The 26172-nt window shown below is 36.3% G+C and overlaps 2 protein-coding genes across 5 annotated transcripts; both read left to right on the top strand.

Moving 5' to 3' along the window:
• Nucleotides 1–3670, top strand: abhd13 (abhydrolase domain containing 13). Of its 2 annotated transcripts, none has more exons than XM_007227941.4 (2): nucleotides 1–200; nucleotides 2200–3670. In XM_007227941.4, exon 2 carries the CDS (start codon nucleotides 2247–2249, stop codon nucleotides 3258–3260), a length of 1014 nt encoding a protein of 337 aa, XP_007228003.1. In that variant the 5' UTR covers nucleotides 1–200; nucleotides 2200–2246; the 3' UTR covers nucleotides 3261–3670. The 2 variants fall into 2 exon arrangements, with proteins under 2 accessions (XP_007228003.1, XP_022536237.1); XM_022680516.2 differs by lacking the exon at nucleotides 1–200 and adding an exon at nucleotides 231–336.
• Nucleotides 3671–6602: 2932 nt separating this feature from the next.
• On the top strand, nucleotides 6603–16455 carry tnfsf13b (TNF superfamily member 13b). 3 transcript variants are annotated; one of them, XM_022680519.2, is made up of 8 exons: nucleotides 6603–6946; nucleotides 7071–7175; nucleotides 7292–8173; nucleotides 9329–9434; nucleotides 12509–12565; nucleotides 12864–12988; nucleotides 14608–14758; nucleotides 15235–16455. In XM_022680519.2, the coding sequence occupies exons 3-8, from the start codon at nucleotides 7901–7903 to the stop codon at nucleotides 15345–15347; spliced, it is 825 nt and encodes a 274-aa protein (XP_022536240.1). In that variant the 5' UTR covers nucleotides 6603–6946; nucleotides 7071–7175; nucleotides 7292–7900; the 3' UTR covers nucleotides 15348–16455. The 3 variants fall into 3 exon arrangements, with proteins under 3 accessions (XP_022536240.1, XP_049341204.1, XP_049341203.1); XM_049485247.1 differs by having other exon boundaries at nucleotides 7289–8173; nucleotides 9329–9416; XM_049485246.1 differs by having other exon boundaries at nucleotides 7289–8173.
• The last annotated feature ends 9717 nt before the right edge of the window (nucleotides 16456–26172 follow it).

Here is a 26172-nt window from a genome sequence, read left to right as displayed (position 1 = left end):
CGTTTCTTGGCTGTAATAAACAGGTTCCGCAGTTTCCAGCCGGGCAGAGGGAGCGGTGACACAGGTGGAGCGCTCCGTGGCTAGGTGGCTAGCCGCTAAGGTAGGCGCGGGGAATGGCTGGAGCGGAGCTGCGGGTCTGAGCAGCGGCGAGTCAGCTCCTGAACCGGGTCAGAGCGGGGCCGTGGAACCATGCGATAAACGTGAGTAGCCAGGAGGAGCTGTGTGGGGGAGCGGGGTGTGTCTGCGGCGGTGAAGCGCCCGGTTCTGACGGGGCTAACAACAGGGTCGCTAACGCTAACTAGCTCCAGGCTAACTGTGAGATAGCATGACAGTCAGGTTAGTGAGGAACACACACACACTGAGGAACACACACACACACATAGAAACACACACGGGCAGAACACCCTAACTAATACTTCGTCACAGTTCACTGTGTTTAATATGTGGCTCATTTAGTTAGTTAGCTAACTAGCTTGGTTAGCTAGACTGTAGTGAGCTGTCTATGTTGAAAACTGTAAAACATATTTATATACACTGTGTTCTCATTGTTTCAGGATTAGAGTAACTTAACGTTTAACAGTGTAATTTTCTGGTTGTATCAATCTAAATTCGAAAATAGAAAAGTGGGTATAAAACTTAATCATTTATTTTTTCCATTCAGTATAGTACAGAGGGAATTTTCAATTATCTAGTTTTTAATTTCAGCCTTTCGCAAAAACACTAAAAAAAAGTTAAATCTTCTCTTGATTTATAGATTTGTCCATTTTTGTGTCTTGTAACACGAATCTGATGCTTTTATCCAACTTGCAATATGCTAAATTAGAAAAATCTGAAAATAAAGAAAACATAAATTTTTCATTTTCCTAAAACATCCGATTGTGAGGGACAGAGATGAAAAAATAAAGGAAAATGGCTGAAAACATATTTCGTGTACACTGTACTACAACAAAAAAATGAAATAAATGAAAATCAGTTTTTAAATCCACTGACCTTACAGCTAGCTAACTAACTAACTATATCTCTCATAATTCCATTATGACCGCATTTTCTGGCGCCTTTGCATAATAGCATAATTAACGTTAGCTACTAATATGTGACCTATTTATTTAGCTCGGTTAGTTAGTTACAGCCAGTAAGACTGTTGCTGTAGGTTGGTCTCTGGTAACTAGCTTGGCTTAGCTTAGCTTAGTTTAGCTTAGCTTAGCTTTGCTAACCTGACGAGAATTAGGACAGTTTAAATAACCTCGCTGATATTACTCTGCTGATTGCGAGTAGCAGTAGTTGATTAGTTAGTAAGGTTAGCTACTTTATCTGCTTATCTGTCTTTCTATCTGTCTGTCTGTCTATCTATCTCGGTGTGTGGAGATAACATTTCCTGTATATACAGTCAGTATTGCTGTCAGTTCTGCTGTTCAGTACTGTCTGTACCCTGTAGGTAGGGTAAGGTTCTCGATGGTACTGCTGTTATTCAGCCAGTCAACACGGTATAAAGATTGCCATTACTGTGTAAATAGATTATCTGTGTGGGTAAAGCTCAACCAGGAATGATATGGATAAGATAAGGGAGTGACTGACGAGTCCTGAGGAGTTGAGCCACTGATGTGTCTAGAATAAACGCCATAAAGAAAGGCTTTCTGGTAATGCTTTCGTTCTGAGTCCCCTAAGTGTCAATGTAGAAGAATTACATTTAGAGATTAAGCTGTAATGAACCTTAATTGCCCAAAATTTCGATGTATCAACATAGCTAATGTTTGCAAAGAATGCTGACTGATTTTTATATTAACTGACATAAAGTGATTTAAAATAAATTATTAAAAACTGATTCAAACTATTTTTTATAGATTCAGATATTAAAATAAAACTGATTGAACAGTCATTTTTCTTTTTACATATTCAGTACAAGAAAAGCTATTTTTGTAACGGTTACATAATTAGTATGTAAAATGTATGTAGAAAAACAAATCCGTAATGTAAACGATGTAACGAAGTAATTTAAGTAAAGCATCCCCACTGTTCCAAGAGAATGTGACTTGTAATGAGCCAGGACTGAGTATCACAGTATCAAACAAATGTTTAAATTAGAATAAAAGGTCTTGTTTATTGGTTTGACCCCATGTCTTAACTTGTTTGATCTGCATATTTTTGTTTTTAATCTTATCTTTTTAACAGTCTTTATATCTTTGTCTTGTGTGTCCCCAGATCACCAGTAGAGTCAGATTGGAGTGTCTCTTGTCGACCTGTTGGTCATGGAGAAGTCGTGGCGGTTGTGGGGTGCACTGGAGCGCTGTTTGGTGACTGTTGGCTCCTGGTCTTGGGGAGCTTGTCGCATCTCACTGCTGGCACTTATACTTACCTTCCACCTGTACGGAGGCCTCCTGCTGCTCGGTCTCATCCTGGCCTCTGTGGCCGGGATCCTGTACAAGTTCCAGGACGTGCTGCTGTACTTCCCTGATCAGCCGTCATCCTCACGGCTGTATGTCCCTATGCCCACGGGAATTCCACATGAGAACGTATACGTACGCACTAAAGACGGTGTGAGGCTGAACCTGATCTTGCTCCGCTACACTGGCGAGAATCCTGCTTCTGCCCCCACTATTTTGTATTTTCACGGTAATGCAGGAAACATTGGGCATCGAGTTCCTAATGCCCTGCTCATGCTCGTCAACCTGAAGGCCAACGTAGTTCTGGTGGACTACCGAGGTTATGGGAAGAGTGACGGAGAACCCAGTGAAGAGGGGCTTTATCAGGACGCCGAGGCCACCCTGGACTACATCATGTCACGACCAGATATTGATAAGACTAAGATGGTACTGTTTGGGCGTTCGTTGGGTGGCGCCGTGGCCATAAGGTTGGCCTCAGTCAACCCTCACCGTGTGGCTGCCATCATGGTCGAAAACACTTTCTTGAGCATCCCACACATGGCAGCGACCCTCTTCTCCTTCTTTCCAATGCGTTACCTGCCCCTCTGGTGCTACAAGAACAAATTTCTGTCCTACAGACACGTGGCACTGTGTCGCATGCCCTCTCTTTTCATTTCTGGCCTGTCAGACCAGCTCATTCCCCCCGTCATGATGAAGCAGCTGTATGAGCTGTCGCCCGCACGGACTAAACGCCTCGCCATCTTTCCAGAGGGCACGCACAACGACACCTGGCAATGCCAGGGCTACTTTGCAGCTCTGGAGCAGTTCATGAAGGAACTGTTGAAAAGCCATGCCCAAGAGGAGACATCCCAGGGCTCAGCCAGTGTCACCATCATCTAGAACATTGACTGAGCCCACTGGAGCTGCTGTAATGGAATGTACATTTTAAAAAAAAATGTCTCTCTTCTTCTCTTTCTTTCCTCTCCCCATTTTTAGCACTTAATTTGGTGGTATGATATTTACGCTTTCAAGTATGTGGTTTTTGATTGGAGCAGGTTGCATTGTTAAATGCCTTTGAAACCTTTATTTTCCCTGTTTTGTTTAAAATACGAGTGCATGACCGGCTTCTGTAATGTAATGCCCCTTTAGCCTTGTTTTGATTGCACACACTCATTCACTCTGACTGTACAGGACTTTTCTTTTATACTTTAAGGACTTTACCATCATTGGTATACACCAAATGTCCACTCACTGCAAGTCCTACTGTATAATAAAGATATTTGCCTAATAATGTCAGGCAAAGTGTAAAATATTTGTCAGTTTTTTATTATTTTTACTTTTTTCTTTTTCATCTTCACTGCCTTCAAACAGTAAACATCACTTCACTGTTGGAAACACTAAATTCTAAGGGCTCTGTTTTCAAATGCAAAGCCCACTGGGACTGGCAACAGGTTTTGCCACCTTCTCTTTGCTTATAGATGGAGCTTCAATGTCAGCTCAGGAAATTGTTTATTTGTCTCAGAGAATCATCTACCTTGTAGAAGTCCTCCTAGGTTGCAACTGAATGATGGTGTAAGTTTGCTTTGTTGTTCTTAAATTTATATACTTTTTTCCCCCAGAGCAGAAGGTAGGCATGATTCAACTTTGAATCTTGGAATATTGTAGTGGAGTAGTGGGTCCAGACGTATGTCCTATTATTAACATAATAACAAAGTAAATGTAGCCAAAAAGTGGCTTGACAGTGCAGATCATTTGCACATCAGGTACATATGTTTTTTCTTGTAGATACATGATGCCACATTAAGAATGACATCATTAAAACACAACAAATAAGAACCCTCTCAGTGTTTTGAGTGGCCCAGCACTCAAAAAAATGAATTGACCTTTTATATGTGCAGTCATTTAAAGCCTAACCAATCAAAGCAGGCATTTGGAAAGTATTTGTCAGTGCGAATGTGTTAATGTAAGGTCTTTCATATGCATGATTCAACATTAAAATCAGGCTTAATTTGTGAAACATTATAAATGTGGTCTTTTGTAACGATGAGACTTGTAATGGAAGGATATTGTCGTACCTGTTGTCGGTTGTTTGTTTGGCATGAAGTGCATGTAATGTTTCACTCTTTTCATTAGAGTATATTCGGGTGGAGAAGTCAGATATGTGGAATTGAATGATTTGTTAGCTCCCTTTATCCAATATTCCAGTTATATGAGTCACATAAAGAAAAATTGATACCCAAATTATACTTTTTTTTCCATATTTTTTTCTTAATTGTAACAAAAAGCCGATGTGAATAATCTCATTCTCTTGCTTTCAGAGTCTCCATGAATCTTGTTGTAACGAATACACTTTATTAAAAACATAAAACAGCATTACTTGTGCATAAACTACAACTATGTTTCTCTAATCATCCTGCTGGATGCTGTTTAATTACACTAAACTATAATAGTGTAGTGTGGTTTAGGTCTGGCAGACTAGAACTTTAGCACAGTGACAGTTTACGAGGAAAAAAAAAAGTGTGGATGAATCTTTGGAAGTAGATTCAGACTTTAGAGCAATTCCACATGTTTACCTCACTGTCTGCGTTTCTGTGTGTGCTCTCCATTGCAGGTTTTCTACCTCATTGTCTGCACTTTTACTTTTTGGTGTTTTATGCAAAGTATCAAAAAGAAGCACCATTTATTAACTTTTTTTTTTGTAGTACCGAAACATTCCAGTTGCTGCCTTTTTTGCTATAGAATTTCAATACCCAACCCTAATAACCAATAGAATAAAAAGCATTATTTGCTGCTTCACTCAAGTGAAGTCATATCTTCCATCTCTATATCGGCTGCACTGAATGGGCGGATGTTGTTGACATCCAGGCAGAATGTGATCCACTGTTATGTCATGTTTGGAAGAGTTGAGCACTTTTTAAAGAATGTACACTTGCAGCCTCCAACCAAAATAATCTCTGTTCAGCAATAATGCAGTGTTCAGGTTGAGTGTCTGCTGTGGAATATTGTTGCTGTTTCTTACTGAGCCGGTGTTTGTAATGGAATCGGACGGATGTGGCTGCTTATGTGCAGTCCGGTGGAGTGAGTCAGATCCAACAGTGAGAAAATGTTCTGAGGAGCTGCAGATGGAGTGTGGTCACTGATGTGTTTCTTTGATATTATTTTGAGTTTCCTATAAATAGCCTGCATTTCATGTTCATGGCTCTTTAGAGGAGTCTTTAGAAATTCTGGACTGGTAGCGGAGGTTTAGCACCACAGATGATGGCTGTGTTTGAATTGAAGCTATCGTTGTTTGTTTCATTCTTTACTCTTTTTTTTTTTTTAAGAAATATTATAATAGAATTTTTAAGTGCTGAAGAAGGGGATACTGGATTTTGGGCAATAGTGTCTTCGCAAAGTATGAATTTCCTTAAGGACTCAGTGGCTGCGTTCCAAAACCTAGGCGTCAGTGGGGCGAAATGGGACTGATCCTCAGTAGGACTGTCCTGTGAAGGCACCTACTTAGAAGCTTATTGATCACGCAAATAGGAGTAGTCTTATATGGGCTAAATCCTATTTTACCCCTTGGCTCTACCCCTCTGTTTTGCTTGTGCATTTCTAGGGGTAGGGTGTCCTGACTCTTGTTAGGCTGGAGTATTCTGTATTTTTTTAATATTTCTTTTTTAATTCCCATTCCAGTGTCTGAATATATACTAACGATGAAAATTATTTAGAATAAATGAGTTGTACTTTTAAAAGGTGAGTGGTGAGTAACTACATTATTATGTTATTCAGTGGCTTAAAATTTGTGGCATTAAATTGACAGTGATATCATTTGTTATATCATTTGCATATTATTGCAATTTACAATTGTTCTAAGTAAAATATACTGTCCAAAAATGTAGTTCTTGTGACTGGCCTACTTACTGCCAGCTAATTTTACACTTGATCAGTTTCAATTTAATCTTTGCCATATTCTATTTTTAAAGATGAAGGGTGGTGGACAATGGATTCATACTGTCATATTTGCCAAATTGTTGCACTTTAATTCACACCATTGATGTATATAGCTGTGGATATTTTTTAAAGTATACTTGTGGTTTGTTTGTAATCACATCACATGTTTCTGTTCTCTGTGTGCAATAAAGAAACCAAGCCGCAGGTTCTGATATTGCGTCTGAAAGCTTGCGTGTTTCCATATTGAAGCTGTGTCTGGTTCCTGTATTGCATTTTTCCTGTAATAAGATGAGTTTCATTTTGTTTCATTGGAAATGAGCTTTTGGTTACATTTTGTTTTTGTGCTTTTGTGTTTGGAGTGTTTTTTTTGGAGCATTTATTTATTTATTACACATTTTCTGGCAGACCTGCATGGAAAGGTGGCGTAGAGGCGTAGAGCGAGGAAGAGAGCGCGAGAGAGAGCGAGAGAGCACGAGAAAGCAAGCTTGGCAGGAAGCTGCACAGCGCTGGTTAACGGCTTGAAATAGAGGCAGGGCGCTGACACTACGCTCTGCTGCGTTCCCTGTCCAGCCACTTTATACAAGGAATACATCTGGGCACAAGAACCTGACCAGAATTAAATTATTCATAGGAAAGCCTCAAAGTACTTTATGGTAAGTTTGTTCACTTGTTTTTCGTTAGTCTGTCCTGATGCAGGCATTGTCATCAGATCTGTCAGGACCTGAGTTTAGAATAAAATTGTTGACCAATCTGTTGGCTGTGTATTATGAAATGCAGATTTTTACAGATGTATTCCAAAGTTGAACCAGAGGACATGAAACTAAAGAGGGTTTAATGAACTTGAGAGTGAAGCGCCTTCATGCATTTGGCTTCGTGCTGAGGGTAGGTTTATAATTTGCATGCCACAAAAGACTTCCTTTTACTGACAACCACAACAAATGATCTAAAAATGAACTTTGTCAAAAACTGTGTCTTCCAAATTTCTCTGTGCACAGCAGAAGCTGAACTCTGAAAAAGCTGACTTGGATGCTGAAGAAGCTGAAATCTGAAGAAACTGTTCTCTGTTAAAGCTGGACTCTGAAGAAGATGAACTCGACTCTGTAGAAGCTGGACTCTGTAGAAGCTGGACTCTGTAGAAGCTGAACATTGAGTTCCTCAGACTGTAATGCCAGCTTTGGATGTTGCTCCATCTCGGGCCTAACTTGAGGCTGACTTGAATGCTGAAGAAGCGGGACTCTGTAGAAGCTGGACTCTGAATCAGTGGAACTCTCTAGATAATAAACTCTGTAGAAGCTGGACGCTGAGGAAGCTGGACTCTGAAGAATCTGGACTCTGAAGCAGTGGAACTCTGTAGATAATAAACTCTGTAGAAGCTGGACGCTGAAGAAGCTGGACTCTGTAGAAGCTGGACGCTGAGGAAGCTGGACTCTGAAGCAGTGAAACTCTGTAGAATCTGGATGCTACGGAAGCTGGATGCTAAGGAAGCTGGACACTAAGGAAGCTGGACGCTAAGGAAGCTGGACGCTGAAGAAGCTGGACGCTGAGGAAGCTGGACTCTGAAGCAGTGGAACTCTGTAGAAGCTGAACATTGAGTTCCTCAGACTGTAATGCCAGCTTCAGGTGTTGCTCCATCTCGGGCCGAGAGCCGGAGGCTCTCTTGGGCAGTTGCTCTTCTGATCTTGGCTGCCATCACCTCATCCTCCCTGTCGGCTCTGTCTCTGTACCATGTGCTGGCTCTGCAGGCCGAGGTGGAGGGGCTGAGGACTGAGGTGAGCCGCAGGCGAGAGGAGCAGAGGAGTGCCCTGGATGAAGGTGTGAGAGGAGCTCAGTCTCAGCAGCAGCAGCAGGAGGAGGAGGAGGATGACCGGAACAAAGCCGAGGTGAGAAATACCTGCTGAAGGAAAGAAGCCATGCAGATCCATGACTCTAAGGCAGGCCAGGTCAAATATTTTCACTCCTTATTAGAAGTGTTGAATATTTTTGGCCAGCACATTTGAGTAGTTTACCAGCTCCAACATGCGTGATGTAACTAATCATTTAGTAAACAACCATTTCCTGAGCTGAAGGAGATATGGTCTTAACAGTAGAGCAACATAGTTATATGTAGGTCACGGGGAACTCCAGGACCAGGATTAGGTAGCTGTGCTTTAGAACAAGGCTCTACAACAGGAGAATCATTTATTCTAAGTACAAAATGTTACACAACAAGTCTTTCAGGGTATCCTTTTTTTATTGGATTTTTTTTTTTTAAAAACTAGGATTAACACCAGTGAACATTTAATTTCCTTATTCATTATTGCTTTTAGTAATTTAATGAAATGTAATAATCCAAAAAAATGTGTTTATACTAAGTTAAATCAGTTCACCCTGGAAGGTTTGCCTTTACTTGTACTTTAGTCATGATCTTCCTGGCTCGGGGTGCTGGAAAATGCAAGCTATTTTTTAAACTACCATTCATACAGAGAAAAACAATTATTCTGTGATCTTAATCGTTTGCTGGAAATGACTGCAGTCATTGGTTGTCCTTTTAATCAACTCTCATTAAAGTTGAATGCCAAGACTGCTGTCACATGGACTGATTAATACCACACAGGTATGAGCATATCCATTGTTGTCTGATAGTTGTATCCTTCACACTTACACACCTTCATTAAAGAGCCAAAAGTCTGCATTAAAGACATGATCCAAAAGCTCACTATTAGAACACCAAAAAGTACTGAAAGGTCGATTTTAGTGTAAATTTTAATTTTAATTTTTAATTTTAAGTCATGTATCATTTTCATTCCATCTCACACTTATGCAGTACTTTGTGTTGGTTTATCACTTTAAAATAAAATACATTTACGTTTGTGGTTGTAAGGTGACAAAATGTGAAAAAGTTTAAGGGGTATGAATACTTATATACTTTTACTTATATATATATAAACGTGCCAAATGTGGAGAGAGTGCACAGAAACGAGGACAGCAGGGTAAACATGTTGAAGTGCTCTAATGTCTGACTCTACTGCCTTTTATTTGTTCTTCTCTTGCTGCAGACTAGCAGTGTGGTGCCCACTGAGCTGGAGATGAGTGTTTCTGGGGGGCAGCAGGATCAGCCAAGCTTAAAGAAGAGAAGTCTGGGAAGTGAGTCAGGTCAATCAGGCAAGCCCCTTTCTGCTGTTTGTTCAGCTGTGCAGGGGACTTCCAGAGCTGCACTTACCCTGACTATAGTTTTAGTATTATTAGTGTAGTTATATATGTATAGTTTTAATATTATTACTGTAAATGAACGAGCATTGTCTAAGAAGTGCGTCTTTATTATGTCAATAGGACTGGGTATCAGTCTGTGCTTATTGATGATACTTAAACGTGCAGATACTTTAAAGTATATCTCTCTCTTTCTCTCTCTCTCTCGCTCTCTCGCTCTCTCTCAATCTCTCTAGCTTTCTCTCTTCCTCTCTTTCCTGAGATATTATGATGCAGTAAAAATAAAGACTCTATTCTGCCAGACCTAAACCACACTACACCATTATTACAGTCTCTCTCCTAAAAAATACAGGGAAATGTCAATATAAAAAAAATAAAAAATAATCCATGATCTTTTTTTTTTTTTTTAAGTGATTGACACCACTAATATAAATATAATTAAAATTTCCCCTTTCTGCTGTTTGTTCAGCTGTGCAGGGGACTTCCGGAGCTGCACTTACCCTGACTATAGTTTTAGTATTATTACTGTGGTTATATATGTATAGTTTTAATAATATTACTATAAATGAACGAGCGTTTTCTAAGAAGTGCATCTTTATTATGTCAGTAGGACTGGGTATTGGTCTGTGCTTATTGAGGATACTTAAATGTGCGGATACTTAGATCTCTCTCTCTTTCACTTTTTCTCTCTTTCTCTTTCTCTCTCTCTCTCTCTCTCTCTCTTTTCTGAGATGCAGTAAAAATAAAGACACTATTCTTCCAGACCTAAACCACACTACACCATTATTACAGTCTCTCTCCCAAATAATACAGGGAAATGACAGCATAAAAAAAGGATAATTTTCTAATCTATCTAATGCTCTTATTTCTTAAAAAGAACTCTTAAAAAACTAAAGTGTGTCCAGCTGCATGTTTAAGGAAAAAGATTTATAGTTCAATCAGATAAAGTAGTGCTGCTGATTTTGTTCTTAATAAAATGCCACAAACAAAACAAAATCCATATAAAAAGATTAAAGAGACTCTCATGGTGACAGTATGAGAATGAGATTACAATTTGGTTACAATTCTGAAAAAGGTATCGAAGAAACTATTGTTTGGGGATCTGTATCGAATTCAACATATTGTATCGGTATTGCAAATTGTAAAACGATTCCTATGAACTTTAAATATTGTTTTTTGTTAGTTTTTTCCTTTCATCTTTTATTTACTGTCAGTGAACATGAGGGTTGGACATGCGGTTTTAACGCTGATTCAGTTTGAGAAGATATATAGATGGTGTGAGATAAAAACTCAACGTGCACTGAGACAAAAGTGCAGCAGACCATAATTAACCTTATGCTCCTCTGCATCATGTTAGCTTTAGACTAGAACAGCAGAGCGCAAATATGTGACTGGCACTGATAAGCGCTGTACTGTAACAGCAAAATGTGCTCAAGCACTTAATGTTAATGTTTGCTATGGAATGCTATGGCCTAGGGACCTCTGTTTACAAAGTCCAGTTACTGTAATTAGTTTGAAAAAAGTAGAAAAACTGATCTAGAAAATAAAACGTTTTATATGTTAAGCAAAAATAGTGTATTTATGTTTTGTACCGTGTTTATAGTATAAAGCAGCGAGATGCAAAAGAAAGTCCTCTAAAAATTCAAGTGAGGTCTTAGACCTATATTTAATTAGTGGCATGTAACAGGAACATTGAAGGTTAAGTTGAGGTCCGTAAGACCACAATAACAAATGAGAATACTGCTCATAAGATTGCTAGAAACACGCACCGAAAAACTATTACCTGTAGCTTACCACAGATAGCGTTTGTAAGCTGTGATACTTTTCCAAAGCTGACTGGGTTTTTGGGATATTTTTGTTATTTTGTAACTGTAAAAACCTCAAGTCATTTGATTTTGAGTATCTGCCAATAAAGAGTCCCAATCTGATACTTTGGCAATGCAGTAAAAAAAAAAAAAACACATGCAAGTTATCTGTTATGATGTTTTTTTTTATTGAAACCATGTGTTTGTAAAAAATCTTATCTTGTACTACCCTGCGCTTCTTAAAGGGTAATAATTGTGTACTAAATATATTAATGGAAACAATCTTTTTTTATTTGTTTGAAACAAAGAACAAATAATAAAAAGTGCAAATACCAAACAGTGCACATATGTGTAAATCATGAATTAGATTGTAAAATTAAATGATATTTATAATAGTCGTGTCAGTCTCTTACCTGTATATTTGGGATTAGATAATAATAAAAGTGTAGTGTGGTTTATTAGGTCTGACAGGCTAGATTCAGACTAGACTTTATTACTGTATTATAATATCTCAGGGCAGTGTTAATTATTTTTAAATTAAAATATTGTAGCTCATAGACCTAATGCAGAAAATAAACAATACTGTAAGTGCATGTTCTGCATTTAACAAGAGGAAATGTGCAATCAGCTGTGTGTGCGTGAGAAATTTGATAAATCAGTGATCAAGATCTTTTTTTTTGTCTGATTCCAATCCTTTGAAAATGACGTGATTGGCCCTGATTTCTGATTGGTTTTATTACTGTTATTATAAATAAAGTAATATTGGCTAACTCTACAAACATCTGTTGAGTTGTGCTGCCTTGTCAAACTGTGCTTCTGTAGTCTATATTTAAGGTCTCAGTAAAACACAGAATCAACCGGAGATCCGATTTAAACCTACAGTTACTTACACAAGATAGCTAATGCTAACTAGCTGTGTAAACACAGCTGCAAGCTCCACCCCCTGATCAGGACTGTCCGTGGGTGGTCCTGAGCTGAGGTGGGCGAAGTGACCATAAACTCACATCTCTCTGATCAACTCGTATTTCTGAGGATTTTCTTTTACTAGCTACTGCAGTCAAGGAAGGCTAAGAAACAATTTCATGTGCAGCATCATAAACAACAAAGTGAGACCTATAGTAAAAAACAAGAAAGTGTTTTTAGCAGAAGGAAATGTATATTTTGCGATGCTGTTTTCCCTGCAGAAAAAATTAAATCTTTTATATTTGCTATGTCCTTGTTCAGCATTTCAGCCCTGCCTGCAGATGATGGCAGACAGCAAGAGGGAAGTCTTTCAGAAAGGTAATTGTGTTCTTGCCGTTCTGTATTTTTAAAATATTTAATGTTCAGGAGTCGTACTTGGCATTTGTTCATGGTCAGAAAATTGAATAAAAAACAAAGCGTATAAATGAAGCAGTATGTCCTAACAGTGAACAGAACAGAGGATAATAACATCAAAAAGCTGATATTAGCCTTCAGCTTATCTTAAACGGGCCTGTGCCATTGGGCTCATTGTATTTTCCTTTTTTTTTTCTTTTGTCTGACATTTAGATATTCTTAATTTTAACGTGATCTTTGCCTGCTTGTTTGCCATTCTCAGAGTTTGCACTGGAGAAACACACAGGAGTTCCGTGGCAGACGGGTCTGAAGCGAGGCTCAGCTCTGGAACAGTATCAGGACAGCATCCTGGTTAAAGAAGAGGGCTATTTCTTCATCTACAGTCAGGTAGAGCACTGTGACCCACCAGTCACAGAGGTAACATTTTAACAGAATTTAGTTCTAAAGACAAACATCTGTTAGCCTTGACACTCAGGCAGTAGGGCTGGGTATTGTTTTAAAGATTTCAATACAGATATGATACTTTAAATTTGATACAGATACTGAAGCAATACTTATTTTGATACCTTTTTCTAAATTGTAAACAAAAAATACAAGAAGTGCTCATTATTCTCACACAACATATTTATTTAACAGCCGACATGAAGAATCTCATTTTCATACTGTCACCAGGAGGAGCTCAATCTTTGGCATTACTTTAACTGTTTAAACTGTTTAAATCTTTTTTCCCTAAGCATACTGCTGGATGCAGTTCAGTTTTAAGTGTTCTTTTTATTAGCATTAGATTGGCACAATTATATTTAAGGTAATTTAATTCAAATTAATATATTTACAGCTTTGGGAAAATAAGAGACAATTTAAAAATGATGAGTCTCTTTGATTTTACCAAATTGAAAACCTCTGGAATATAATCAAGAGGAAGATGGATGACCACAAGCCATCAAACCAAACTGAACTGCTTGAATTTTTGCACCAGGAGTGCAATAAAGTTTTCCAAAGGCAGTGTGAAAGACTGGTGGAGGAGAACATGCCAAGATGCATGAAAACTGTGATTAAAAACCAGGGTTATTCCACTAAATATTGATTTCTGAACTCTTAAAACTTTATGAATATGAACTTGTTTTTTTTTTTGTTTTGTTTTTTTGCATTATTTGAGATCTGAAATATCTGCACGTTTTATTATTTCTGCCATTTCTCATTTTCTGCAAATAAATGTTGTTTGCATTTTATAGAATAAAACAACAATGTTCATTTATACTCAAACATAGACCTATAAATAGCAAAATCAGAGAAACTGATTCAGAAACTGAAGTGGCCTCTTAATTTTTACCAGAACTTAGTATATTAGTGGTGTCAGTCACTTTAATATTACTCATGATTATTATTTTTTAAATGTTGGTATTTCCCTGTATTTTTAGGAGAGGGACAGTAATAATAGTGTAGTCTGGCAGACTACATACTTTTTATTGTATTATAAAATTGTATGTAGCCTAGTATGAAGATGAGAGAACTTCTTTAATATATTTACATTTTACTAAAATACATTCATTTTCAATGGGCATATATGCAGCTGAAACAGGGAGCCTATTGCAAATCCAAATTAAATATCACATTATAGTCATTATGGCTTTTAGAAAAATATGTTTTAGGGAGGGATTACTTTTACTTTTATACTTTAAGTAGTTTTAAATCCAGTACTTTTACTCCTTTTTTACTTAAAGAGTAAAAAGCTTGAGTTGATATTTATTCAACTTCTACAGAAGTATTTTAAACCCTGGAATCTATAATGGGGTTTAAAAGCTGTTTATAATCTGTTTACAGTGAATGTAAATTCTTTTGACCTTATTTCAGAATGAATACATGACCTATGTGTGTGCGTTCGTCTCTGTTCATACAGTTGTGTGAGTACGGGTTGTTGTGAGTGCGTTGGTTGTTTAGATGTTGCTATGAAGTTCAACAGCAGTTCCTTTCTCTCTCTCTCTCTCTCTCTCTCTCTCTCTCTCCAGGTCTACTACAAAGACTCCACGTTTGCTATGGGTCACATAGTGATCCGAATCAAGAAGAACGTGGTTGGAGATGAAAATCAACATGTTGTTCTGTTCCGCTGCATCCAGAGCATGAATTTGAAGGTTCCCTATAACACATGCTACACTGGAGGTAAGAGCTGAGCTAAAAGAAAAAAGGAAGAGAAAGGAAGCTGCATTTGCAAATTGAATTATTGTGGAGTTAATGCATTTCTGTAATTTTTGATCATTCATATACTGTAATTCCCCTTTAAACCACAGTCTACATTTAGAACTTACTTAGAAGAGTAGAAGAGATACTGTTACTGTAATCAGATGGAAATTTTTCGGTATTTACCGTATTTACCACTACCGTAAGATTGATGATTAGGTCACTGTCTAGCATCTATTTTTTCCTTCTTCTTCAATATTTTGGCATATGTGTTTACGTAAAAACATCTTGTTAATTTAAATGTGGCTATTACTTCTTTTGATGGTTCTAAATGCCTATTGAATTCATTGTAACTATCAGTTAAATGGAGCTAAATGATTCTTACTGAGATCTAATCTAAACCAACTAATAAAACAGATCAAACTTGAAAAATTTGCTGTGTGACTTTTGTGACGCAGGGCTGGTGAAGCTGGAAGTTGGTGACCGTCTGGAGCTGCTCATACCTCGCTCCACAGCAAACATCTCTCTGGATGGAGACTCTACCTACCTGGGAGCTATCAAACTGTACTGACCTGTCAGAAAGTAATGGAAACCTGGGGAAGACTTGAGTCTGAAGAAGTACTGTACTCTGGAAGAGTGGATTCTGAAGTTGTTGTACACCTAAAACTTTCACTGGTAGGACGGATAAATACAGAATACTGGATACAGAAGGAATGGTCTAAATGGAACTGAATGAAAACTTCTTGGATGTTTCTTTAAGTTAAAGTGGGAGGACACTGACTGGCTGATGTTGGCCGTGCTTTGGTGGTAGTAGTTAAGAAACTGCTTCTGCAGGCCTGGTGATGAGTGTGGCTCAGCTTTGTCAGCAAGAATCTGGAACAGGAACAGTTTCGGTTAAGAGTGTCAAGAGCTGAACTTTCTCAGAACTTTTTCCCTATTTGAACCCTCTACTAATTCTGGGTATGATGGTTTGTTATGACAACAACAAAATGCAAGCTGCCTACTGTCGGACTTGAGACTGTGGAAAAAATATATATAAATATATACTGCTAGAAAGTCATCAGTAGGCCAGACACTCCGAGGTGTGAAGTGAGATGAGTTTTGTTCTCTGTACGCATAATGTTGCTTTCTCTGACTCAGCGTTCTCGCTCGGTTTGTACTGCAGTGACGGCGGATAGCGTATGTGTGAACTGAAAGCGACAGCAAGGTTTTTTTTCCCCGCCTTAAAAAAAATTGTAAAGTTGAACAGTTCTGCTTATTCAGCAGTTATCATTTTGTCAGTTATATATATTGTGATAAATTGCATCATGTAAAAATGTACAATATGTCGCAGTATGATGAACTCCTCGGGCGTATTACAACTCAGTGTGTAGAATAGTTTTAAAAAATAAATCATCTGTACTCATAGGTTTGCACAAAAGTTTTTAGTCAGTCTTATCTGGAAAAAGTAATGATTGTGATATGTTGTATTGTCAATCATAGTGGTGTAAGAAAATCAATTTATTAAAGTATCCTAATATTTTGTTTTAAATTACTATATTGATTTTTATAAAATACAGTATCAATGTATAATGATTAGATTCTGTAATGGCTAAAGAAGTGGATTATGTAAGACAGTTGCTCATTTTGTGTTTTAAAAGTGCTGTACTGCATAAATAAACTGTATACATTTTTATTTTATTCAGATGAATATGATACTGTTTTCAAAACTCTGGTTTTGATTTAAATCTCCTTACTTTCAGTATTGCAATATAATGTTTACATCCTCTGTCATTATGTGCATCATATTGTTCTTATGACACATATCATAAGCCTAGAATAGACTAGTAATGGCTTTTCTTTCAATAAAAAAAAAAAACTCCATTTATAATGCTGTGTTGTCAAATACTAGGCTGAATTCCTGCCTGAGGAAAACTCCCAATATAAGTACAAAATATTTTAATTTTACAATTTTACACACATTTTATTCAGTTATTCATTAAATTGTGTGTAAAATGGTGAAATTAAAATATTTAAAATATATATATATATAAATATAAGCAGATGAGATTTCAATGAGACCATGTAACTAGGGCAAAGAAACTGTATTGTTAATTTTATAATTACTGTTCACGAATATCATGTGATGCTTGTAATCTCTTGAAGTCTCTTTCAATTTATGAATTGATTTATTGAGGCTGCAGCATGATAAAAATAAAACAAAGTTAAACTTTAGAAGACCAAGTTTTAAGACAAACATTAAATGTTAAAATTTAAGGATTGTTTTAGGTGCCTAATTTTTGTAAGTGCAGCTAAATATTATCTACTTATTTGTTTTGTAGTAAATATTCTTTCTTTATTCCAAAACCTGAATGTATTTTACAGTTTGTTCAGTAGGGGGCAGCACTGTCCCATCATTTTGACACAGTCCTATGCTGTGACTTTTGGAGCCACTGATCTTCAAATCGACTTTCTTGATTTAATACCCAATACAAATCCCAAATTGTAAATACTGTAAATTTGCAGCTGTTGTGTCAGAATTTCTGATGATACTCTTAAAGATGCTTTGCACTAAAAATACTGAATTATTTTTGAAAAACCGTTCGTTTTAATGTGTTTGAGTGTTATATTAAAATTTGAAACAAGCAAATGGCGCCCATGATTTTTTTTTAAACCTGTTATTATATTTATATAGAAAGTATTAATAAAACCATTTTTTAATCAGCACATTAAACTATACAAACGTCCTGATAAATGTTACTGACACACATAAACAGTCAAGTCATAACGTTATGACCTCCTCCTTGTTTAGACTTACTGTTTTAGAGTAATTTGTAGTTCTATAATTATAAACTGTTCGTTATCTGTTTCTCTGCATAGTTTTTTTTTTTCTTCTCTCTGTTCTTCAATACATGTTGATATAACACAGTCCAAGCTGCTTGAGGTCTAGTGTGGATTCCACAATCAGTGATGGTTTGGAGAGACTGCTTGTGTGTCCACTGTTATATTATCAAGTCCAAAGTCAGTGCAGTGTTTTCCCAGAAAAAACTTGTACACTTCATGCTTCTTTTTGCTGACAACTTTTATAGAGATGAAGATTTTATTTTCCAGCAGGACTTGGCACACTGTGCACACTGCCAGAAGTAACAATTGGTTTTATATTATATTATAATTTTCTGAGACACAGATTTTTGGGTTTTCATTGGCTGTAAGCTATAATAATAAACAATAAAATAAATAATAATAGCTTAAAATAGGTCACTCTATGTGTAATGCATCTATATAATATATGAGTTTCACATTTTGAACTGAATTACTGAAATAAAGTAACTTTTTAAAAATGATATTCATTTTTTTTTAGATTTGAGTTTGTGTGGAGCGGCCCGTTTTAATTTACTACTGTGTAAATCTTAGTGTATTTATCATGTGTGTTACAACTAGCCTATATTTGAACTTGCACAAAACTGGTTTAACCGGCCCCAGAAGGGTAACATGAAAGAAAAAAAATATATTAACCGGCTGTTAATCATAGTAAACCAGTCTTGACCAGCAGAACTGTAATTTATTTATTTTTTATTTTAGTTTTATCCTTCTGGGTACACAGCAAAAACCTAAATTTGAGCTAAGCTATGAATGGCAAGCCGTTCATAAATAAAATAAAAGTCCTTACTCAAATTAAGGATCGATGTAATGTAGTTTTTACTAGTAGAGACTTGTTCACTCATTTCAGAAATCTTATATAAAAATATATATAATATATGATATTTACTCATAATAATGTGAGAACTACAGATCTTTAAAGCCATCCTGGATGCACATATTACCAGAAAAAACATATCATAAAACTGATTTTGTCTAGTTATCTTTGATTTAAATGGAATTTAATACTCTTTCATCTATAATTTTTACTAACTTTTTATTACTAGTAATTTTAATTTTTACTAGTAGAAATTGTAATTTTAGATATCTACTATATACCTGAATGATCTCCAGTGATGGAAAAATTATGTAAGAATGCTGTTTTCTCTCTGTAATGCACAAAAAAGAAGACTCTAATATTCTACTATAAAATCTATATAGTATCTTATAAATCCAATGAACTAAAACATTTAATTTTTTAAAACAATTATTATTTCCATCGCATTGGAAGCCTGTGTGTAATATTTTATATTTTATATTGACCTTTGTATTTAATAAACTATCCCTAAACAGTAAAAAAAAAAGTGTTCTAAGTCACATATTTTAATGTAGTAAAAATTAGATGATACTTTCCCGCAATGGATCCGGTACTAACCTACTGTTGTTCCAGTGTTTTTGCAGTGGGCGTGGCGAAGCTACTTGTTCATTGGCTGGTTCTTGGTCTGTTCTGATTCTGATTCTGACAACAAACAGCTCTTAACCCTCCTATTATGTTTATTTGTCAGGAACAGCAATGATGTTTTGGGGTTAATTTAAACCAGTGCATGTTTAATTATCCAAAATATGTCTGAAACCAAAAAAAATCTATACAAGCAGTGTGAATATTTAATTACTATCTCCATTACTAATTATTCTATCAATATTTAGTGCAGTGGTGTTCTTTACGTCTAACAGGTAATAATTTAATTAGGATAATTCACGCGTTTTTCATTAAACAAAAATACATTTAAAAATGTTTAATGTTTCACTACTTTATTACTTTAGATAGACCAACATATAAAACAATATTTTTACATAACATTGAAACATAACATTGCAAGTTTTTGTTTTTGCAGGGGGTGGTTGCAAATATGTGAGATGAACCATTTTCGTATTATATGTTGATTACACTAATTAAGGCAAGCAGAAGAAGTTTCATACTGAAAAAATACTTTTAACTATTTTTCCTAGATTTTCAAACTTTAAAACGGGTCAAATTGACCCGAAACATAACAGGGGGTTAAATAGTGTTATGTGCAACAAAATAACTATATTTAAAGATAAAGAAAATACATGATGTGCATTTTACAATGGATGCAGGGTCTGAAAGGGTTAAACTAGTTAATTTTTAGTTTGAACTGTTCCAGCACTGTAGTTTCGACCACACCTCTAGATGGAGCTAAAAGCACAGAATAATAAATAAGCTTGTTCTGAGATTTGTCTTTAGACACAGGTTTTAACAGCAGTGGTAAACTGGCTGTAATGCAGGAAGAAGCATCAGTCCTTTTTTTATCATAAACTAAATTTATGATCTCAATCTCCAAAAGCCCACAATAATGAATGATGCAGATGAAGTGCTTGGTTTTGATGCTGCAGTATTAATAGTAAATAAAATGGTTTTAAAAAAAACGTAGTTTTTGAGAATGGCAGCAGTATAGCATCAGTGGAATTAGGGTGGTAATGCCTGACGTGGTGTGTTATCAGTGTATAATACAGACGTCTGGAGCGTAATTTAGGCACGCTGTAAGGAATTTCTCCAGAAAGATTTCCAGACCTTTATAGTGTCGCTTGGAAAAGCAAAAAATGTAATGAAAATTATTAATCATTTATTTGCAGCAAACATGAAAAGAGTTATTTAATAATGGGATTATGTTAATCTTACCACATACTCTTAATTTTTATTTTATAATGTCTATATTTAAAACATCCGATTAAAATGAACAGTTCAATTTTAATGAGTATGTAAAAGGAAATGTGCTGTTCTTCTCATTATCATTTATTTTTCTCATATTCTGACATTCCAATATTTTCTATCTTACATTTATTATTTCTTTTTACATTTCAGTAGCCATTATTCCATTTTTTATTGTTAGTAAGTTAAAATGTGATTAATCACGATTAGATCTGTAAATATGTAATCAATAATTTATCTGGAAAAAAACTTTATTTAAACTTTAAGTACATTGAGGGTGGCCCTCATTTACAGTGTAGGCGAGCCGATACATAGAGAAGGGATTGTCAAATAAAAAAATAAAAAAGACCAGCATTTTAATAAGACATAAATCTGGAAAAAAATAAGAGACCACTTTAAAATGATGAGTTTCTTTGATTTTACCTAATTGAAAACCTCTGGAATATAAGCAAGAGGAAAATGGATGATCAAAAGCCATCAAATCAAGCTGAACCGCTTGAATTTTTTTATGTCACCAGGAGTGACATAAAGTTATCCAAAAGCAGTGTGTAAGACTGGTGGAGAAGAACATACCAAGATGCATGAAAACTGTGATTAAAAAACAGGGTTATTCCAGCAAATAATGATTTCTGAACTTGTTTTCTTTGCATTATTTGAGGTCTAAAAGCTCTGCGTCTTTTTTTGTTATTACAGCCATTTTACATTTCTGCAAATAAATGCTCTAAATGACAATATTTTTAGTTGGAATTTGGGAGAAATGTTGTTCGTAGTTTATAGAATAAAACAACAATGTAATTTTACTCAAACATATGCTTACAAATAGCAAAATAAGAGAAACTGATTTAGAAACTGAAGTGGTCTCTTCATTTTTTCCAGAGCTAAATAAGATATTATAAAATAAGATATAAAACACATAACATGAAACTGAAAGTTTAAAGGTAGGAATCATAAAATCATATATAAGAAAATTAAAGGTAATAAAAAATGATAAATCAAAAGGCAACAACAGATGAATAAAAAATGTCATTTTTCTACTGTAATTACATTATCCATGTTTTAAGTAAAAGTTTCTCCACCATCTCTCTGTAGAGATCAACAGAGTTTCTCTGTGAGTTGACAATATCTCTGAAAGCTGCCCAGTGAGAGGAGGGATTGGGGATGTGCGGTTTAAAGAGCTGGAGGAAGTGGAGCGTGCTTTAGAATTTTCCTCCCCTGCTGAAACATCGACTCCTCAGAAGGGCACGAGGCGTGAGATCTAAAGATCCGATCAGCCAAACACATTCAAACCTTTCCAGACTTTGAATGGAGATCAATGAGGCCTTCGCTGCGGTGCCTTTCGCTCCACTTCTTTTGATTATTTTTCAAAAGAGAATCGCATGGTCAGATGGTCCTTTAAAAAAAGCCCCTTTTTGAATTGATTTTCGTCCTGAAAATAACTTGTTTGTGCAGCGTCAAGTGTCATTACTCAGACTGTCCTGCTGATTACTTCAGTCATTTTCAGCTCTCCTGCTAATGTGTTGCTCATTTTGCCTTGTGGAACTTCTCCTTTATTACTGTGTAAATGTGCCATTTTGCTGAGTGATGACACATGATAAAGATGCTGAGGATGAATTGTCCTGGTGGAGCATCAGAGGAGCAGAGGAAGGGTGTTATGATTTTTTTTTACTTAGCCACCAATATTGAAAAAAGTGGGCAAGCTTACACTGATGTCACACTGAATGATTGACATTTTATTAGGCATCACTGGCCAGTAAAAACCATGTATCTTCAAAACAGAAACTTTACAGGAGAGAGAGAAACCTTTTTAATTTTCAAGGGACGTCAATGTAAAAAGCGTTTATTTTAGGTAATTTTGGAGAATTTCTATTGGTCCATTTATCGCAAGTTTTGGTACAGTGTGGGGACAGTTTTTTGTGTTCAAATTATGTAGTGAACTAAAAATTGCCTGCACCACCTTTTGGAGACATGGCGTTTCTCCACTGTGTCTATGGAATCAAGCGCATCCCAGTGATGTTTAACGACATTGCATTTGGTTTGCGTTTGGCTTGTAAGCGCTGCATCGTTGCTAGGTTACCTGTATGTGGCAGAGTAATACATGGAGAGCTTCGGTTACAGTTACAGTATTCTGAAACTGGCCCAAACCAGTCTTTGTAGAATTAGATATCTGTAAAATAGTTTTTTAAAACATATAAATTATTACAAATGTAATTGAATCTTGATATGTGGACTGTTCAGTACCTTAAAATGTGCCTTGTTATACTGTACCTATATATACTGACGGATGGAAAGTGAGTAACATTGTTTATCTCGTTACAAAGACATCTGTCAGGGGTGGGATACATTAGGCAGTGAGTGAAAAGTCCATTCTTGAAGGTGATGTGTTGGAAGCAAGAGAAATGGCGAGCATGAGGATGTGAGAAGGGGCCAAATTGACTTTGACAGGGGCCAAATTGTGATGGCTGGACTCCAGAACGGCAGGTCTTATTACCTACAGAAAATGGTTGATGGAAAGACTGTGGTGGACCGATGGCAGGGTCATGGGTGCCCAGAGCTTATTGATGTACCTGGGGAGCAGAGGTTGGCCTGTCTGGACTGATCCCATTGAAAACCTACTGTAGCACCAATTTCAGAGAAAATTTATAATTACTGTGTCTTGTGGAGGCTGTGTCTCAATGGGTCAGATATGTGTTGGATTGATCTGTGCAGTAGCTGTGTTCCAAAGTCTAGGCTAGGAATGGGACCTCAGTATGGTATTCTCACAAAATGCTGATAACATAATTGGCCAAAATATTACAGGATTTTGCCTGTAAAATGCCACTTAAATAAGAGTGTTTACACCAGCATTATTTGGTCATTAAAACAAATTCAAACAACCGTACTGAGACCCGTGAGAGGAGGTGGTCTTGGCCTGGTTCCAAACGGACTTCGAAGCGGTTTATTTGTGGTGAGAACATGATCTAATATCAGTCTGACCCAACTATCAAATATACTCCTTTTATTTGAGCCAAACGGCTGTTCAGGTGCAGATCAACCTGATATATAAGCCAGACAATTATATAAAACTACAATAGCTATGAAATAACACTGTCTCTGCTAATGCTACATGCTAAACAGTTTACACACTGAAAGTCGGAAGTGCAGTGTTCACTTCTCTTTTTTTTTTCGCTAAGTATTATTGCACTCCTATTGGGGCACTTTTGTAAAGCTGCACTATATAATTGTACTTTCTTTTTTTTTTTCTTTCTGGGATGATAACCTGTAAGAAAGATAAGCAGTGCATCACTCCGTATGCCATCCCCATACTCCACAAAAAATAATATGGCCTGCAGGAATAGGAAGCAAAAGAAGAAAAATAATAAAATTGCACTTAAACACTTGTTTAAGTCTTGCCTTCTTGCTACTTAAATAAGGGCATTTTCACACCAGCATTATTTGGTACTGAGACCTGTGAGAGGAGGTGGTTTACGTCCGGTTCCAAAGAACTCCAAAGCGGTTTTGTGGTGAGAACATGATCCAGCCTGGCTTTGTCCCAACTATTAAATATACTCCTTTTATTCGAGCTAAACGGCTGTTCGGGTGCAGATTAACCTGATATACAAGCCAGACAAGTAACTACCGTAGCTATAAACTAACACTGTCTCTGCTAATGCTACATGCTATCTGTTTGCATACTGAATGCTGGAAGTGCAGTCTTCACTTTTTTTTTTTACTGATACCTTTGTAAAGCTGCACTTTATAATTGTACTTTCTTCTTTTCTTTTTTTTCTTTCTATGATGATGACCTGGAGGAAAGATAAGCAGTGCTTCACTACAGATGCCATTCACATACTCTACAAAAAATAACATGGCCTGCAGGAATAGGAAGCGAAGGAAGAAAAAAAAAAAAATTGCACCTCTGTGATTGAGCTAAGAACAAACCGTATATTACTGTGTATGGCTTACCTATCTCTCACCATTCCACTCATTTCCCTCTACCCCAGGTTAGCTCAGTAATCAAAAAGAGAAACAAATTTAGCTCCTCGCCTCTTTTTTCAGTCTTGTTTAATCAGCATAAACAGACCTTCATGTTTACCTAGAGCAGCTTTGTGGTACAGCGAGAAGCACTTAAACAGATACCCAGCAAGTGTGTTTTACAGCATGGACTCAGGGCTATGAATTTAACATAAGTTGTGTGTTATGACAGGTTTCCGCATGCAGTTTATCCCTCACTGCTGAATATTTAAACGCGTTTAAACATTAAGAGTGTGTAAGTGTGTGCAGTACTTGAGTCAGGCCGCAGAGTACTGAGCACTTACACAGGGGGGTTATTGAGACAAGTTTGTTTTGACGGCTTTGCTCATGTTTACCGGCTGATCCTCTCTAGCTGAACTCTACTTTTGTTCTTTACTGTGTGAAAATATCCTTTTTCAGTTCAGTGACCAAAAATATTACATTTAACATATAACATATGTTAACTGTAGCCTTTAAATGGCATAATTAAAAAAAAACAAACCAAAAGATTGCATGGGGAGCGCAAGATATTCAGTGTCCTGTATACTGGACATTCAGATTTAAGGGCATGAAATTGGCAAAACAACAATATTAATTTTTAAAAAGCTGTGGAATATAATCAAGAAGAAGCTGGATGATCACAAGCCAACTGCTTGAATTGAATTTTTGCACCAGGAGTGGCATAACGTTATCCAAAAGCAGTGTGAAAGACTGGTGGAGGAGAACATGATGTCAAGATGCATGAAAACTGTGATTAAAAACCAGGGTTATTCCACCAAATATTGATTTCTTAATCCTTAACCCTTGTGTGGTGTTCGGGTCTGTGGGACCCGTTTTCCTTTTTCATCAAATGATACAAAAAAAATATTTTTTCTAACTCAAACTCATTGGCATTGGCTCATTTTTTTGTGAAAAAACATATATCAAAACACATTTTCGATAAACACACACTGTACACCCCCCCCCACACACACATTTATATTACATACAGTATGTTTGGCCAAGGGCCAATAAACATTGCTTCATTTGTAAATTTGAAACTAAACAAATTTTCTGCTCATATCTTGAGTTTAATTCATTTTCTTTAATATTTTATTAAAAAACTAATAAAAAAAAGAGTAGCACTTTTTGAAAGAAATGTAACATAAGAAAGGTAAAGGGCAAATATTAACCATGTAAGCTGTTTATATTGCTTGCAATTTAGGTGAAGCAAGCATGTGTAAAGCATTTTAATGTAAAATTGCTTAATTTTGCTGAATTAAATACAAGTAACAAAGTAAACGAGCAACAAAAATATGAACACCACACAAGGGTTAAAACTTTTTGAATACTTTTTGAACTTGTTTTCTTTGCATTATTTAAGGTCTGAAAGCTCTGCGTCTTTTTTGTTATTTCAGCCATTTCTCATTTTCTGCAAAAAATATGCTCTAAATGACATTATATTTATTTGTAATTTGGGAGAAATATTGTCTGTAGTTTATAGAATAAAACAACAATGTTCATTTTACTCAAACATATACCTATAAATAGCAAAATCAGAAACTGAAGTGGTCTCTTAATTTTTCCCAAAAACCGTAAGAGGAGATGGTATCGGTCTGGTTTCAAATGAACTCCAGAGCAGGTAGTTTGTGGTGAGAACTTGATCCTACATCAATCTGACCCAACTATCAAATATACTTCTTTTATTTGAGCTAAATGGCTGTACAGGTACAGATTAACCTGATATATAAGCCAGATAATTAACTACAATACCTATGAACAAGTACTGTCTCTGCTGCTGCTGCTCCATGCTAAACTGTTTGCATAATACTAAACTCAGAAAGTGCAGTGTTCACTG

This window comes from Astyanax mexicanus, chromosome 11, assembly GCF_023375975.1.
Source record: "Astyanax mexicanus isolate ESR-SI-001 chromosome 11, AstMex3_surface, whole genome shotgun sequence".
In the NCBI taxonomy this organism is placed as follows: Eukaryota; Metazoa; Chordata; class Actinopteri; order Characiformes; family Acestrorhamphidae; genus Astyanax; species Astyanax mexicanus.
This window is presented reverse-complemented; position numbering and strand designations above follow the sequence as displayed.